Genomic DNA, 18,211 nt, shown 5'->3' with positions numbered 1-18,211 from the left:
TAAATCACATATACGGCCTGGGCAAAGACAGGGTAAATGTAAGGCATTAATCACATATACGGCCTGGGAAAATACAGGGTATATGTAAGGCATGAATCACATATACGGCCTGGGGAAACACAGGGTATACGTAAGACATAAAACACATATACGGGCTGGGCAAATACGTGCACATATCAAATGAGCATTCACATTTACTACCGGGTAAATGTATGGATGATATGATATCTGCTACATATTTGCCGTTTGGGATTTTACTGGGCCATACGGACTTTGCCATCTGTGCCCATGGGATAAATGTGTAGGTACATATCATATACAGTCACTGGGCAAATATTGTTTACTATTAGTCAAATATGATATTTGCCCATATATTTGTCTATATGTTTGCCTACATGACAAATCCATTTTTTCGTCGAGTGATAACACCCATACATTCCCTTATAAACCATACACAGGAACCTTGTTTGGGCTGCCTGTGGTTTACAGCACGAACCTTCGTAGGCGAGCGGGAAGTGTTGAAGGAGACGTTCATTAATAGAGAGTTTTAGATTGACTTTTTTTCTCCCCGCAAACGGCAAACGTGACCACGTTTTCATAGTTTTCCTTTATTTTACTTTACCTTTTACAAACCTTCTCACCAATTGCAAATACTCTTTTGTTTTTCTACTACTTGGACTTTTTTGCGATTCTTTTTCAATAATTTAGAAGAATTTTTTACTGGCCAACTGACGTTTCACGTTTGACGTGAAAGTAAATCTAAAACTCTCTAATGCCTTCATATTTTCGAAATTGTGAACTAAACCATAACTACTTTGTTTTTTTCCCCCACTAAACCCAAAGACATGCATTTGAGGGATTGTTTCTCGCCATTATTATCTTATAACTAGCGGGAACAATTAATTCAGAACGAATATTTAACTGTTTCATTGATTTTTACCCATATTTCTTTCGGTCCAGTCGCGTAGGCTTGAGCCGGTCGACGACAACGTTTTTTGAATTGACTGTATATTGTATATATCACAGCATGATTTTGAAATATTGGTGTAAAATTCGGCAAGGCTTCTAAAAGTGAAGCCAGGGCTGAGTGTCTATGTTGACGTGATGGTGCAAAGCCTCTATTCTGACGTGAGCTATTTCCTTGCAGGGCTGTAGCCACTATGAGGCAACGAGGCAGTTGCCATGGTAAAATATCACAAATACCCCTCAAAACTCATATCAGGAAATCGCATTTCCGAGGGTTTCATGCAAAATTAACCCCTCTAGTTGATCCCGAATTTGCCACTCGTTTGCCTCGATAAACGATTCGGTCTGGCTAGGGCCCTCCCTTTTTCGCTTAATAGGAGCGTAATGAATTTCTTAGAATGCAAACAATGTATCCGTGAAATTTTAGTAATACTAACTTACACTATTTTATGCTAATTCTATTGTTTTCTTTTGTTTAACTAGCACTATTTTGAACAATTTAGTAATTAAAGTTTCACGGATATATTGTTTGCACTCTACTGAGTGAAAGGGGAATGGCTTTAACTATTTTTAAAAGTTTACCCCCCCCCCCCCCCCCTCGCCAATAAAACCAGAAAACGTACCTTCCCTTATATACTTATTTCATCATCGCACGGAAACTGACGAATCTTAATCGGGGAATAGAAACCAAGTCGCGGCAAATAAAAGAAAACAAGGAATAGTGTATATGATAGAATATATCTAAGCTTTAATGTGGTTATCACAAAAATGGTGTAATACATAGCCCTTACAATATATTTAGTGCAATTACTAGCAACGGCTTGCTTTACTATTCGACAGTGGCGGATCCAGGGGGGGTCGAAGGGGTCCACGGAACCCCCCTTGAAGGATTGATCTTTTGGGTAATAGAAATATGTCTTATATAAATTATAATAAAAAAATATTAGTAGTTTTGATATTTGCTGTTATAATGTTTAATTTACCTTTAAGTTCCGTTACTAGATAGTAAATTAGGTGATTAGAGCACATTTTTGTCAAACATCGCCTAAACAAAAGAGAATTAAGAAACGGAACCCCCCTTTGAAAAATCCTGGATCCGCCACTGTTCAATTACCTTACAATCAGATTATATATCTATGTTTTATACCAAGCATATCTAACAATTCACTTCATCATACTCTCGATTGATGAACTGAACTCTAGTTTCATACGAGTGCCGGACAAACGATACGTCACTTATTCGCAAACGTTCTTCATGTGTTCAAATTGAATCACGTTGTGATTGGATCGCAGACGTTCTTCATGTCTTGTGATTGGATCGCAGACGTTCTTCAAGCGTTGTGATTGGATCACAGACAAAAACAATGGGAAATCATTTCAGTGCAACGTATGAAGCATACCGTGAATACCAACTAATACGAAACCTACTCTACTATGACTAAAAAAAATTCCCTTGATATGACAAGAGGCAGAAACCAATGCAAAAGTCAAGTACAGGAGAGGTACAGAAGAGCAACACCAATCTTATAGTGGAGGGGCCCTGATTCTTCTTGATAAGTTCTGTCTCCTGTCTTATCAAAGGAATTTTACCTAAATGCTTAGCAATCCAGGAAAATCCCTAGAATCTAAATATATATAAACAGTTAACAGTAATAAGTCTGGGTTTGATTTCTTTGGTTAGGATAAAATGAAGCAATTTAAACTAGACGGCGATGTTTTTTTTCATGACTTGAATTTGAAACTTATCACCGTGACTATAATATCTATCGCTAACACTAGGCAACTATTGTCCCTGAAGACCCAAAACGGCTGGATTTAGGTCGTGGTGCGAAGGCTGGGGAAGGAGAAGAGATAACGCACTTCCCCACCGATCCCCACACGCGTTCACAACTAGAGACATCCAGGGTCTCCGAGGAAGTGTAGCTATATGATTAAATGCGTTTACAAATAAAGGAGAATAGCGACGCAACGTTTTAAAACTACTCAGCCCGTTTCTGGAGCAAAAATACGATTTAAAAATACGCTTGCTTTGCGGTTGGCAATCTTTGTCATTCACAGTGTCAGGGAATATGTGATAAAGCGAATAAAGTACTCATTTAGTCAGTATAATATGCATCAAGGAAAGAAAATATGTGATTACCGCGGCTACAATCCTAGCGATACTTAAACCATGCAATCCTTTGAACACACCATGATGCAAGAGAAATTTAAGGCAGTTTGGTTAACTAGTTTGATAAAATATCGAAACGTCAATGAAGAACAAAATCATATAAAAATCTAAAGGCGATCGATTAACGAAGCTGACATGATGATAAATTAAGATTGAAGTTATTAAAACGAACATTAGTTTTGCTATACTGATTTGATAGATACATTGGATCATAAAGTTAGTAAAAATAACGAATACCTGCACGTTTCTACCGCAACGTACTAACAAGGGAAAAGAGTTAAATAAAGCACTAAAGTATGATTATGCAATAAATAACCTGAAATACATGGGATAAATGATGTAGGTTCGTGGAAAAGATAAGACGTATTCAAAACTTCTGTTTTCAGAATTTGAAAACCCGGAAGCAGATGTATAATAAATACGATTACAAGACGATCCGTAACAAATTAAGATCTCAGATAAATGGAAAGGTCTTGCTATTATGAGTCTAGTTTAGTAGCAGTTAGATTAGTACAATTAGTCCTCAGCACATGGCGTATCTGGGTACCTACTCGGACGAAACCTCCTCATGCCGAGAAATAAGAAATAAGAAATAAGAAATACTTTACTTTTATAAAATAACTGTTATGAATGTCGCGTTCTGATTGGTTTGGAGCGCGCACTTTCCGTTGCGTCATTCGTATCTAAAATAACGGTTATTGTAATTTGTATTTTATAAGAGAAATAAAAAACGCGTCGTGCTTCTCCTAACACTTCTCTCGTGTTCTGCCAACCCTCGCGTGTTTTATGACTTCACACAGCACGCGCGCGCGTTTTCTATTTCTTCAATATATCGTCTCACCGAACCTTGAGAGGTATTAGCGCTAACGATCTTAAGACTAACCGAAGCTGAGCGTAACGGTTTAGCGTACCAAATACCAAATTTAAGATTCGGTGTTCTAACAGGGCCAAAAGATGTCTGGATACGCTACAGAACATACGAAGTGGTAGGTACACAACCTTATTAGTATATTTTAGAAACTTTTACCGGATCGGCATGATTATACATGGATTATGTTGACTATTTTGTCCGCTCAGAACCAACAAGGGATAAATAGTCATGATATATAGAATATATATTTGTTTAGAGTCTTCAGATGACAATTTAAAATCTTCAAAACGATGGGTTACCTGTGCCGTCTCTGATCGATTCACCGGTCGAAGACCAAGACCACAAGACAGCATCATAGGGGATAATCCCATACGCTATATTGCGGTGTTGGACCAACGAAATTATCAACGACGCCAACACAGGCATCCCACCCAACATAGATATTAAAAACAGGTTGGCACCCTTGGTTATTGATGGTTTTCACGGCGGCCATGTTGAGGGAACTTAACAAAAGCATTGTCAATGAATTCTTTTGTTATATCCTCCAACATGGCCGCCGTGTCTTTTGTTATTTAATTCTCTTGGGAATGGTTGAAAACCACCAATATAACACATCCACTCTATTCATACATATAGTTTCCTTAATAACTCCTAAATAAGCGTAAATCACATATACCCTTGATTGATATCCATCATCTCCTGATCCAGCGCAGTCAAGAGTTCATCTCCCTGTAACAGGTTACAAGACTGTACAGGAGCGTTAACTTCAGCATCAAACTGAGTGACTGATGGGAACAACACTCGCTGGGTGCTGACAAGATCGTTGGTGATGTAGCCGTTGCGTCGAATATTATCCGGTACTTTTCTCACAGATACGGGGGACGAGGACAGGCTTTGAGATGCTCTTTTGAGTTTTCCTGATGATGTATAGAAGCTTTTGATGGCGCTACCATCTAGCCAGCACGACGAGTCCCCAAACGACACATCAGTTAACATGTCATCGTCACATGTCAGGCCAGTGTCGGTGAAGGGGGGAGGAATGAAGGGAGCGCGTCCGTGAAGATTCTCATCGTCATCATCTTCTTCTTCATCCTTCATGCTGCAGTCATCTTTCTCTTCTTTGATCTTCATCAAGTGTTTATCAGTGCTCGGTGAAGGCAGGAACGGTGCGCTATCCTCCAGGTCTGCTGTCAGTAAAGCACTTGCTTTGTCGTTCTCTGTTACTGGAGAATCGTTGTCGAGCGAGCCAGGTGACATGGGTGGGGTATCGATAGGTGCTTCACCGTAGTGGTCCCAAGTGTATTGTTCGTACTCCTCTTGCTGCTGGATTACGTCTTCCCAAGCCACGGGGAAGCACTCCTGGAAGTTCATGTGCTCACAATCCACTTCAAGGCAGTCGCAGAACTTCTTGTTCTTCTCTTGCTTGACGGCACAGCTTCCAAATAGTTGTTCTTTCTTTATACCCTCCTGGTTCTTGTTCGTCCCTGCTTTAGTTTGTTTGATCAGCTTGGTACGTTCGTCTAGGATAATAGCGTTTTTATTGTCTTTCATCAGGGTATTGTCTGTTTTGAGTATGCTCTTAAGTCCACCAGCTACAGGAATCGGGTTGTTTTGTTCGTTTGAAAGGATCAAGTTGGCCCGTTGCTTTCCTCTGTTAAATACAAAATGACCCAACATTTAATCAAAACTGTACCTCTTATAGACCCCCTTGTATTTGACGTCAAAGCAGCTCAATTTGGAGGACAAAACAATAGCTTTCCTATTCTCAGGACATTAAAATCACTGTGTTTTGTCCTCCGAATCGAGCTGCTTTGACGTCACATGCAATTGCAAAGAGTTCATTGCTAACCTATACGTTACTGTGGAAAGAGATATTATTACTTACCCCAACACGTAGTTGATGCAAAAGACGAACTGTGGTTGACAGGTCTTGCTGTCATAAACAACGTGAGCTTTAGTCTGAAGCCAGACCCAACCACCATCACGAGCTAAGAATCGATAGTACTTGCTGACAGACTGGCCTTTGGTCAGCACTGAAATCATGGTAAATACAAATACATAAAAAGTTGAAAAATACTTACAAGAGTTTCACGATAATAGAACACAGAATAGCCAAAATAGCTTGCGGCTAGAAAAAGCCGATTCCCAATGCAAAAAAAAAATATATATATATTGATTTTGACAAATTATGTTTGTCGTGAAGTGTGATCGTCCGGGTGAGTGTAGTCTGGTCTAGCAACAACAGTCTTTAATTTCTCAATACACTCACCCAGACCATTACACTCCACAACAAACTTCAACACCCTAGTTCAAACCATTTATTCTTATAGTGAAATTATGTATATTATAGGTAAAAGACAATTTGCGAGGAGATGGTTATCACGATAGTGACATAGTGACTGGCGACTGGTGACATAGTGAAACGCACATTTTCGACTAGTCTACTAGCTACTTAGGGGAGTGAGCGTTGCGTGACGACACTAATAGCGCCTGTGTAGGAGACTAACTTTCAACGTGAGGTCGCAAAATACAATGAAAATTGTTTGTCTTAAAAAAATAAATCTTCTCAATAAGAAGCTGGAATGCATAGTGAAAAATTTAAATACATATATAGATATAAATATATACGAATCAAGCTTAAAGTGAATACAAATAGTGGCTCTACATTAATTAAAATAAAAAATATAATAATTAATAATAATAAACATATTTAGTGTCTATTTTTTCTCACAAAAAAAGCAGATAATGAAAACGTTACACGTCTAGATATCACGTTTACATTCATAGATAATAGATACGCATGATGACGTCAATGACCTCTTCTACCAGACTCCCTTGCGCACTTTCTTTTGTTCAGTTTTTTACCACCAATATTGTCTTACTATTCTCTCTTTTTTAAGCCCCGTTTACACTAGCGATTTTTGCGGCGATTTTTGCTGCGATTTTTGTAGCAGTTTTCGAAAATATGAAATCTTTTGTCTCATCCTTCAAAAGAGACATTCGTCTAGGAAAATCTTGGTATCCTGAAAAAAACTTTACGAGTACATTCTTTACCATTATTTATTATGGACAAAATCGCAAAAAAATCGCAGCAAAAAAACGCCGCAAAAATCGCTAGCGTAAACGGGGCTTTAAATAAATATTTAAAAAATTCGCGAAGCATCTTGGTAGTGGGAGTCAAATGACGCCATCATGCAAACGTGTTATTTATTAATACATCTGTTACTTACAAAGCCTATGGGTCATAAGTACATTGTCCAAATCTGCTGCATGATGAAAGTTGTACCAGGACTTCCCGATCAACTCTTTCTGAGAGTACCCCAGGAGATTGGAGGCCCTAACGTGAGAGAAGGCACGTTTTCGTGAGTCAGCATGAGCCAGCAAAAATCGTAGCTAATATTGTTGCCAAAGGCCAAGGGCAAGGCTAACTGTGCTATCATTTTCAAAAAAAAAACTTCCTGTAGCTAATTGACCTGTCATGCACCATTTAACATGGTTCAAAGATTCTCAAAAACCAGAACAAATTTCGTCAATAGACTAGGTTGGAATATTTTAAAACCGTAAAAATATCTTGCTCCACACAGCGAGCCCAGACAATGGCTGTTTTTATTTTGCCGTTTGTTTTGTACAACTCAATGTTGCACATGTAGCAGTAATACTAACATATTTTCGCTTAACTACATGAGGTCTTCGGATCTTGAAATTAATTACTTCAAATAATCTGATGAATACCTTCAGACGATACGATTTCTGGAGCACATGTTACATCATTTGATCACATTATAATTAGTGTTGTCTAAATAGTCGGCTAGACCATCTAAGGTGGCTTTATAGATATATTCTCCGATATATTGCGGAAACTCGAACCGTCAACACTTTAAAAAAAGTTTTAAAACGAGTTTTTTTGACACTTTTTAAAAATGCATAATGTAAATTAATCCCTTGAACCAATCGTTTGGTTATTTTAATCACTCGGTGTATTTCAAATTATAACCTGAAATAAACTCGAAGCGGTCTTCACGGTTCGAATGTGCTCAGACTGTAATAGTACTTATGATGTCCACTTCCATCGGGTTTGTTAGGACACTATTTCGTTTTTATTTGTAGTCGTTTTTATCTTTAAAAAGATAAGAAACTACAAGTCCACGTCTATAAGTATAAACGCAATTGTTTGTTTTTATCAAACGTAAAAAAAAACACTTAATTTCTGCAACTTAAAAGAAAATTTTGCGCAAGAGAAGCCATAAGAATCTGCGAGACAAGCTGCGTGTCTTCGCGTGAAACCGCGCCCTTGCGAGAGCGTTTCCAAAGGTGTCTAACGGTGTTTAAATGGACTTACTTTTCGTCACACTGCAAGAACTTCATGTCAAGCATGTGCCTGCTTGTGAATGTCCCTCTGTCCAGGGGTACTTCAAAGGTTGTAGCAAACATGAGTGGTACAGCAATGGCTACGAGGAATAGAGGGACATTTTCTTTTTTACCATCTGCACCAATACGTTCGGTGTACTTCATACTACCAGTGCAGTGGACAACCTGAAGACAGACACCATAAAAAACATTTTGAACTTATGAATTTATATAGATCAGTTTGTACAATTCTACAATTCTTCTCCTTTATGACATTTACTATTCAAACCTTTGCAAAAAAAAAAATGAAAATTTGCAATACAATTTTTTTTACGAGTTTAATAAAAAGTTGAAAAAAAACTTAACTAGAACTCTTGGCTCAAGTTATGATTTACTCTATCAAAGTCCTCTTAAAGTGTAATTCAATCAACATTTTAAAAACTCCCACTTCCTGCTAATACATTAACCGATATCCCAATAACAGCAATGCTAAGTGTTCTTTTCCTTAATATGCTTCTTAGTATCCAAACAAAGGAAGGAAGTCTTTACCCTGTAGGTTGATGCTCTCAGGTTGACACTCTTTCCCCTGCTAGTCAAGGTGCTCTTCATGCGCAGGAAGAACGACCTGTGTGGGTTGATATCTTTAGCCTTCTTGGAACCTTTTTTGAGATGGTTACTCATCATAAAAACTGAATCTGAACAGAACAACCCATCAAAGATCTCCATGTCCTCTAGCGGGATCTGTCCTCCCAGTTGATTGGCTAGTTCTTCATGGTCACATGGGTGAACGTACTTGTAAAGGCTGTTGCCAGTAACTTCAATCTAAGATGATCAGTGGAATATTGAAAGGTTAACAACATTAGTACTAATGAGAAGTGAATTGGACACCCAATGACCTCGTGGTGCCAATAAGCGCTTGAATGACACTTTAAAAAAAGTGACTTTTATCAATTAAGTTGGGGATTAATGAAATGATTTTGTAAATCGAACTTTGATAAAGTTAGCCTTTATGAATTGAAAAGGACTTGGTAAAACCTTTTGTGCACATCAATAAGACATGTACACAGTGTCAATCAACACTTGACCATCTGTTGGCCAGTCATTGGTGTGGTCAAAATCAAGGCAAAGCAAATATTTAAATAAACGTATGAGCATTTAACCACTTAGCTGGATTATTTCTTTAAGACTTGATTTTATAGCAACACAAGCACAATTATAATATTATGACATATTCAGGCACAGATAGTCTTTCAAGGTTAGCTAGTTAACCCTTTAATCGGGCTGGGTAGAACAAAACAATCAGTTACTATCATGTCACTATGCCTCTGTTTGCTTCAATTTTTTGATTGCATGTTACATCATTGCGGCCTCTTGGGGGAGCGCTGGTGGCAGTTAACAAAAGATTTCTTATTAGCATCCATTGTTAACAGCACCACATCAAGCTGTATGTGGCAATGTAAATGCAAAGAGTATGTTTGATTACAGTAGTCAAGAATATAGATGTATTACCTGAGAGAGTCCCATGTAGTGGGAAATGTTATCTGATATATACAAACACTGGCCATCAGGTGCCACCACATAAAGAAATCCATCCATAGCCTAAAACAACAACATATAAACATCATTATATGATGTACTGTCACTACAAACTTCTGATTATGAATTGGGCACTAAAGATTCCTTTCATCCACCTCTACTCCCCATGTAAAACTTCCAAGTTGTTTCCTATTTCTTATGGAAGCAATAGTCACCAAATTGTGTCTGAAAGGCTTAGTAATTAGGGACTGTTAACCCCTACCCTGCTGGTTTTGTATGGTTATGTCTTGCATAACTGAGATTAGATGATGTGAGATTCGTCTAGTAGTTATATCTTCCATCTCCGTCCTCTCCATCACCTTCTTCCTCAGGTTCCTGGATCTGCCCTGGATAACAATTTTTTACTACAAGGGATCATGACAGCCTTGGAAGTTGTTATGCAAAATTAACAGGAAAAATAAATTCCCTCTTAAGGAGAAATACTGGACTTTTTCAATGTTACAACACTGTTGCTGTGGCACCCCTATAATAACAGTGGTCATCGCAGATCTTTATTATACTAACCTCTAAAGCTTGTTTGTCATAAACAGATGATCCCCTCAGACTCAATTGCTGTACTTGTCTGATATCTGGTATAAAGAAAATAAACTGTCAATATAATAAAAATAGAGGATATTACATGGGTAAGTCAATTTCATGCATGTAACACAATCCAATAGTCGATTTAAATCAAAAGAAAATGATACAAATTAAAGATATTATTTATTCTATAGCCTTATGTAATAAGGGACAGACCATTATACAATTTGAGTAGGGGGTTTCGTAAATCCCAAAAAAAATTTGAGCTATCGAGCAAGCATTTTGAACACCTATTCAAAAAATATTGCACCTCTCCTTTCAGTAAAAAAAATATGGAACACACAAAACATTGTGGGCAGGGGTTGTTACAAAAAATAAATATCAGGCAACATAAATTCCTGCACCCCCCCCCCCCCCCTCAATTATCCAATGGTCCATCCCTAAATAAGATTTTCAAAAAAATCTTGAACAGAAAAATGTCCAGGGTTTCCCACAACTGACATGCTATCAAATATCAAATGCCATCATGTCCTTCAAACAGATACAAAAACTTAGGTCACAGGATTCTATTTCGATAATCTCTTGCCTAGTATATACATTATTAAGTTTATAATCTAATTGTGCCAAAAATGGTGATGATAGCTGATTGCTTTAGCACTTTCGTTTGAATCTGGTATCTTTATAATATTTTCTTAATGATAAAACAAAAATAAATAACATTTATTGCACCAAACTAATCATTTCACAAATTTGATCCCCAATAACATATGATGCATCAAGAATCTGACGTCTGAAATGTCAGCTAATGAGTATATATTTTTCTCTATACAGTATACGAATGACTTAAATTATATCTGGACACTGCTTATGCTTTTTTTATCATATAATTATCCATAAAATACCTATATTTCTCCTTTTCAAAAATCTGATATTTTCACATGTGAAAAAAAAAAAAAAAAGCATGTTATTTTCACATGTGAAAATATCGTTACCATGCTATTAGTTTATAAATAAAAACTTTTTATAATAATAAAAGGCTTATTAAGTTGATTTTATGGATGATTAAATAATAAAGAGAATATTACATGGGCGCTTGGAGATATGAAATTTATCTTCTCGTGTTGAAAGATCTTTTCAACACTCAAAGATAAAATTTGTATCTCTGCGCGCCCATGTAATATCCTCTATATATTCTTTAACACTGACCAAGATCAAACTAGTTTACTCTAAAGTATTTTTTCTTAAAATTAAAAAATTATCTAACACAATAAAAAAATATATAAAACATGAAATGTTTTTTCATGTAATTTAAATAAAATCTCTACTTGAAAATAATCTATTATCATTTAGCTTATGAATCCCTCCATTTTTAGGTTATTACATAACAAATGAATGCCTGCATGAGTTATAGCACGTACAAGTTTGTAACATACAATATGTAACTGAAACATCTGATAAACTAATTAGTATAATACCATCATGTTATCAGTAAAAATCTTACGCATTATCATCTGAACAATTAAAGTATTAGAAAACATGCCAAGAATAATGAAGACTTCAATATTTTCCTGGCCTTGAAAAAATCTTCAGGTGGTTTCTATCTATTTAAGTTTAAAACTATAAAATCAAAAACTAAAAAACTATGAAGTAAGTTTATGAAAATTCTGAAATAAACTTTATTGTAATTCATTATTTAAGTTTAAAACTATAAATGAAACTATAAATAAAGTAAGTTTATGAAAATTCTGAAATAACAAATTTCTTTTGTAATACCAATATTTCTGTGGTGAATGGAAATTTGTTGTCTTATGTGTTGTCGATCTTTTTTTCTAGGAACATTATATTGTTTTTATTATGTTTATAATTCTATTCATGATCACTCTTTTAACTTTATTTGATAATGAAGATGAAGATTTTCCAGAATAACAGGAAAATGTATTTTTGTTTAGACAAATAATATAACTCAAGCTAGATTACCCCATTATTGCCTAATACTTTAAGAGGGGGGGTTAAACCAGAAAATATCTTTCTTTAATACCAAAAATTACTGGTCAAAATGACCAATAAGGAAAAAGGTTTGACCGGATAACTTCCAATAGATCGTTTTCTCAAGGTTGAGTGCGCATCCAAATTTAAGGAACTTGACGGGGCCACAATACATGAACAGGAACTTTATAATGAGAATTAACATACATATCTATTAGATTTTTCAATATAAATTTATCAAATCGATTATTCTCTTAAAATATAAAACTGGCTTCTCAATTTTACTGAATTTGCATTTTTCAGTTTTGTGGCCCGTCAAGGTGGATGCACATGCAACCTTGAGAAAACTGTCTATTCTGGCCAGACATTGTCTAATGACTGGCCATTATCATAAGTCCTGTAAGTAGAACTCAGGTCCAGTTCAGACATCAGTCACATATAGGTTTCATAATAATGTGGAATATGCATCAGAAACAATAGATAATTAAAGGGCATCCAAAGATCTGATAAAACTCGGCAAATGAAAAGTAGTTAGTTCATAAATTATCTAACTACTAGTTAAATAGACCAGGCCTTGTATGTGACGTCAAAGGAGTTCAATTTGGAGGACATAATAAAAGAATTTTAATCTCATGAGAATTGGAAACCTATTATTATTTCCTCCAAATTGAGCTGTATTCTGACGTGCTGCAATAAGGGGTCTGATGGTTGCATTGAATCATACCTTGATTCATCATGGAGTTGAGTAGTTTTTTGATCTTGATATAGCTGTTTGTTAGCCTCATTATGCACAGCCTGTCAAGCTGGCCTGATATTGCCTCAGGCAGTGGCAGCTGATGCGAGAGCTCAATAAACTCATCATTCTGCTGCCCTCTGCGGGATCTTGCAGCATCTCTGGATTTGCACTTCTTTTGGATTTCCCTGGAAAAATTATTGAAGTAACAAACAGTCAATGCAATACTTGGATGAAACCATATACACAAGACATGCAAATTTATTTTGAGACACAGACAACTTAATTTATGGATCGGAGACTCTAGCGAATAAATATTTTTGTGAGATGCTATGTCTTGTGAATACCAATTTGTCATAGTCGTCAATACTGGACATGATTACAAATTAAACATCCAGAAAATAAAAAAGAAGACAGTCTATCGAAACAACCGACTCCAAAAGTATCAAATTGTTAAGGCCAAGTAAAAATAATTACATGTTTATCGTCCCCGCCCGCTTTATTTTTTTTTTGGCCATTCTTTGTTGTTGTTTTTTTTTATCATTCCACCTAGTTTTTAAAAATCGAAACAAAAAAAAGTAACAGGCGCTACTTTCATTTCGAACCAAGTCTCCCTCAATTTGGTACAAAGAGAAATTCGGTACTCTTGTTAATAATAGAAAGTCAGTAAATAAAGTAAAAAACCCACCGCACTCTTTTTTTTAGAAATCCAGACAATAAACATGACTTTTTTTTACTTGGCCTAACATTGCATTATTTTGTAATTTAGCTTTTATTTTGAAGGAATTAAAATGAATTATGGAATAAATGTATCTAGTTATTAAGCTATTAAATTGCGCTAATAAAAATAAAGAATTCTTCGAGCGGCAGGTTTGGTTAAAGTTTGGGCTCATTTTAAAGATGCTCAAAAAATAATGTCTTTAGTTGACAACAGCTGTTATAGATAGCTCACTAACAAAATTTGAAATTCTAATTTTGTCAAGCATATTTGATAAATATTCAAAGAATACATGAAAGATAACTGAATGATACCTTGTACCAGAGCATATATAAAAGAAACAAAATACAAATGGATGTGGCACAACAGAGGTTTGAAAGAAACCCATGAAAAGTCACCTTGATTGCCCTTGCACTTTCTCTAAATAGTCGTGATCAGTAAATGCAGAAATAAAAAGCTTTTCATACTCTAAAGTAGTTATTTGAAACAAGAGATAAACAGCCATAAGTAAGGTTTATATGGGCCGTCATGTTGAAAAAAGTTATTTTTTAAACATTTTAGGTTTTTGTCTATTTTTAAAAACAAAAGCATTTGATGTGCAAAAAATAATATTCATTGAGAAAGAGATGAAGTAAGAGAAAATGAAAGTAAGATGCACATATTCTGTACTAAGAAGGTACAAATTATGTATTTGTTAATTCATTTCAGACGAACGGCAGGTCAATCAAAAATATCACTTATTATGACTATGTAATATCATTGCTGTCTAACATGGAGGTGTGCAAGGGGGAGTGTATACGTGCTAATATTAATTGCACGTGGTGACATTTTTTTGTTGAATCTTATTATCTTTCACAGTCAGTTGAATATTTTCATAGATGGTTAAACATCCATTTCCATTGAACAATAGACCAATCAAAAAATCAGTCATTACGACTACCTACTGTCATTGCTGTCTAAAAGGAGGTGTGTGAGAGGAGTGTATGTTTGCTAATTGCATGTGTTAATATTTGTCAAATCCTATTCTCTCATGTGGTTGGATTCCAATATTGCTAATGCAAAATACACCCCTGCACAAAGCAAAAGAAAATGTGTCTGGAACTATTTCGCAATTCCTAAATAAATCCTGTTAGTTTCACTTTGCTGATTGATTGCGAAAGCAGATGTTGAAGGACAATTCTCAGGATTTCTTTTCTTTTATTGCATTAGCAACCCTGTAAATGAAGTGCCATTAATTAATTGCAAATATAGAAGGAGAAAGGATTAGATTTAATGATAACCACTTAATCATAGCACGCGTGAAAAGAGCAAAAACAAAAACAAAAAAAATAATTAAAACAAAAGGTTTACATTATCTAGCAATACTGTATATAAGTTTAATAGTTCCTTACTAATTTACGGTAAATACACCCATTCTCACGTGGTGTAAAGACAACTCAAATTCAATCTGATAGTTTTAAAAGTTGCAATGTGATCTGCTGGATGTTGGAACATCGCGATTTGCTCTAGCAATGCAAAATAGATAAAATACAGTTTTAGTTCATCTGTACGCATCCAAGCTCGAAATCCTGGGTAATTTAAAACGAAGAGAGTAGAATTACCGTAAGGTAACGTTAAAGCTATGAGTTTATCACGCAAACAGAACGAAATAGATGATAATTAGTAAGCTGCCCAAGGAACTTATTATTCTGTGACTTCATAAATATATTTTTTCAATACTGTTGGATTTTATGCAGTAAGTATTGCAACTTAGTATCCTAGAAGTGTTTTTTCAGAAGAAGAATGCAACCAAGGTCGAGCTGTGAGGCCATTACATAGGTACTTGTACACGGACGAATGAAACTGCAATATTGTGGGTCGTTGTTTTTTACGTTTTTTTTCCGTATGTCTCGATCTCTTTAAATTTGGACTGCATAATCAAAGAGTCATATGACGAATAGTGAGATATACTGTGGGTTAAATTCTTCATTTTGTGATATTCTTAATATTGCGTTTTTCACGTCGAGCGAGTGTTGAACACTATTAATCACACTTTAGACTTTAGAACACACGCAACAAACTTAAATGCAAATATAATTATCGTTTAACACCAAAGGTAAAAATAATGATTGTTTAATGTGCAGAAAGATTGATATTCGTGCCACTTACTTGTTTTTAGTTGGTGCTTTGGACGTCATCTTGGATTCGAGTTTACTCGCAAACATATACACTTGCTATATAGAACTGATAGTATCGATTCGCTTTGTACCTGGAACTTTCGTTTAGCCTCAAAAAATCTCAACACAGTCTTAGAACTCTGCCAAGGACTATGAACGATTGGCTTTAAGGCTTCGAAAAACGCTTTTATCAATATTTAAGCGAATGTTTCCCTCACTTTGTTCGGTAATGCAAAACCGTGGCCTTCGGTGTCCCTTTGAGAGAAAAAAACAAGATGGAGGCTGGTTAAAAATCTTCGACATAATTTCTTTCGATTCTAAATCACACTTTTCCTGAATATCGCGTTTGGAATTACTTACCTTGGACACACTCTTCCTATTAGTGCAAAGAAATTCGGTTTTTACCTCGAGTTTTTCTGATCACTGGCAAATTTTCGAAATTTTTACTAGTAACTTCAACTTACGTCTGACGTACCTTTGGTCGATCTGACAGACACAGACACTGGCTACGTGACTTATTAACATTTCATAATGCATGCATCAGAATAAATTATCTTCGATCGGCCCCAGGGAAGAGTACAAACCTCATTTACGTCTTCAGCATTAACTTCTGATAATGTGTTGACAAACTTTTTGAGGAAAAAAAAAACATCGAAAATCATTGTATCCCTTAGATTTTTGATCAATGGTATGAATTGGGTTTTCTTAATTAAAAATTTAAGAATTCTGCTACTTTGAGTTTGGTGCATGGTATGGCCACCTCGTTATTTTATGTTCACTAGGCTGCATAAAGTTGATAACAAAATTTTACTAGATGGACAGTTACCGTACAGTTGTTTTGCTGTGTTTGCTATGAAGATTTTTGATTACGGCGGACGAACGAGAACACTTCACTCTTGCAAAAATACGTCGAAAATGTTTGCAACGTGGTGCAACTTTACTACTAGGTCACCAAGGCGGGAAGCCAGTAAACAATTTTTGCGATAGGAAATAAAAGTACCTTTATCAAGGAAATAAAAGGGCATGAAAGAAAGGCCGCTACTCCCACATAGTCTACATAGTGTCCTATCGTACAGTTTTTAAAGGAAAATAACGTGCAAAACAAAATTTCAGGGCCGAGGTAATAAAAACGATGGAACTGCGCGTTTTTATTTCATTTCATTTTGTCTTCTCTTTTTTTTTTTCTTGTTTTCCTTTTCCTGAGTTATCAGATAACATAATTATTGCGCAATAGAGTTACAGATGTAATTTTTTTTTTTTTTTTTTGGATGAATGGTCGTTCAAATTCACTTCAACAGTGTTTTTAATGTGATTGGTTTTTTCTTTCTTTCTCTTTTTAGGAAAGGATGATTCTTCACTGCACGAAGATAAAAAACACATATGGAAAATTTAGTCTTTCAAACTATTAAATAAGTGATGTAAAAATCTTCCGTAAATGAAAATACTTTGAGATAAATAGATTATAATTTTGCATTATACGGATTATAAAAAAGCTAAAAATAGCTTGACGCCCGTCGTCAACAAACTTGCAACATGTGCATGCAATGAATCACGAAGTTGTTTGGAATTTGAAAATAAACAATTTATGCCTGTTGTTTAGTCTATAGCTGACAGGGATATAAATACGATAGAAAAGAAAAGAAAACGGTAATGGAAAAGACGAATAAAAAATAAGTGAAAGAAATAATGCCAAAGATGTGTGAATACGGACGCGTGCAAAGCCGCACGTACGCGTGCCAATATCAGTCACGCATGCTCGTCACGCAATTGCAAACAACTCTCGACGTGACTCTGTGCACAAACAAAGTGAAACAGTACGAGTGGCCCGGGGGTGGGGGGGGGGGGGGGGGGGTACTCCCATATATGGACTATACGGGGATGATCCGCTGAACAGGGTATGGTTTTTCGAGCTTCTTGTCATAAACAGGGTATGCAATTTCACTCAAGTTCCAAGTTCTTCCTCAATTTCCTGTCATATTCAGGATTTCTACTTTCGTACTGACCGAAACTGGTTATTATGGTCGTAAAAAAACGATACGCGAGATGACATGATAATTGAAACGGGAACTCAGTTCAATTAATTATATCTTTTGTCATAAACAGGGTCTACAAATTTGGGTTTTTTTGTCATAAGCAGGGTACCCCTTTC

General features: G+C 35.8%; 1 protein-coding gene and 1 long non-coding RNA gene across 2 annotated transcripts; one reads left to right on the top strand and one right to left on the bottom strand.

The window, feature by feature from the left end:
• Positions 1 to 1,685: 1,685 nt before the first annotated feature.
• LOC116305063 (hypoxia-inducible factor 3-alpha) lies at positions 1,686 to 16,571 on the bottom strand. Its single transcript, XM_031714898.2, has 10 exons — positions 16,423 to 16,571; positions 16,055 to 16,317; positions 13,180 to 13,376; positions 10,455 to 10,519; positions 9,864 to 9,953; positions 8,904 to 9,176; positions 8,347 to 8,540; positions 7,238 to 7,344; positions 5,893 to 6,040; positions 1,686 to 5,658 (listed from the first exon to the last, which is right to left on the bottom strand). The coding sequence occupies exons 2-10, from the start codon at positions 16,108 to 16,110 to the stop codon at positions 4,674 to 4,676; spliced, it is 2,115 nt and encodes a 704-aa protein (XP_031570758.1). The 5' UTR covers positions 16,111 to 16,317; positions 16,423 to 16,571; the 3' UTR covers positions 1,686 to 4,673.
• On the top strand, positions 15,333 to 17,656 carry LOC116305064 (uncharacterized). Its single transcript, XR_004198130.2, has 2 exons — positions 15,333 to 15,513; positions 17,403 to 17,656. It is a non-coding gene; the product is annotated as an uncharacterized LOC116305064 (long non-coding RNA).
• Positions 17,657 to 18,211: the final 555 nt, after the last annotated feature.

Source organism: Actinia tenebrosa, unplaced genomic scaffold (assembly GCF_029948245.1).
Source record: "Actinia tenebrosa isolate PJP-AT-01 unplaced genomic scaffold, QUT_ActTen_1.0 PGA_scaffold4__44_contigs__length_22323623, whole genome shotgun sequence".
NCBI classification, from domain to species: domain Eukaryota; kingdom Metazoa; phylum Cnidaria; class Anthozoa; order Actiniaria; family Actiniidae; genus Actinia; species Actinia tenebrosa.
This window is presented reverse-complemented; position numbering and strand designations above follow the sequence as displayed.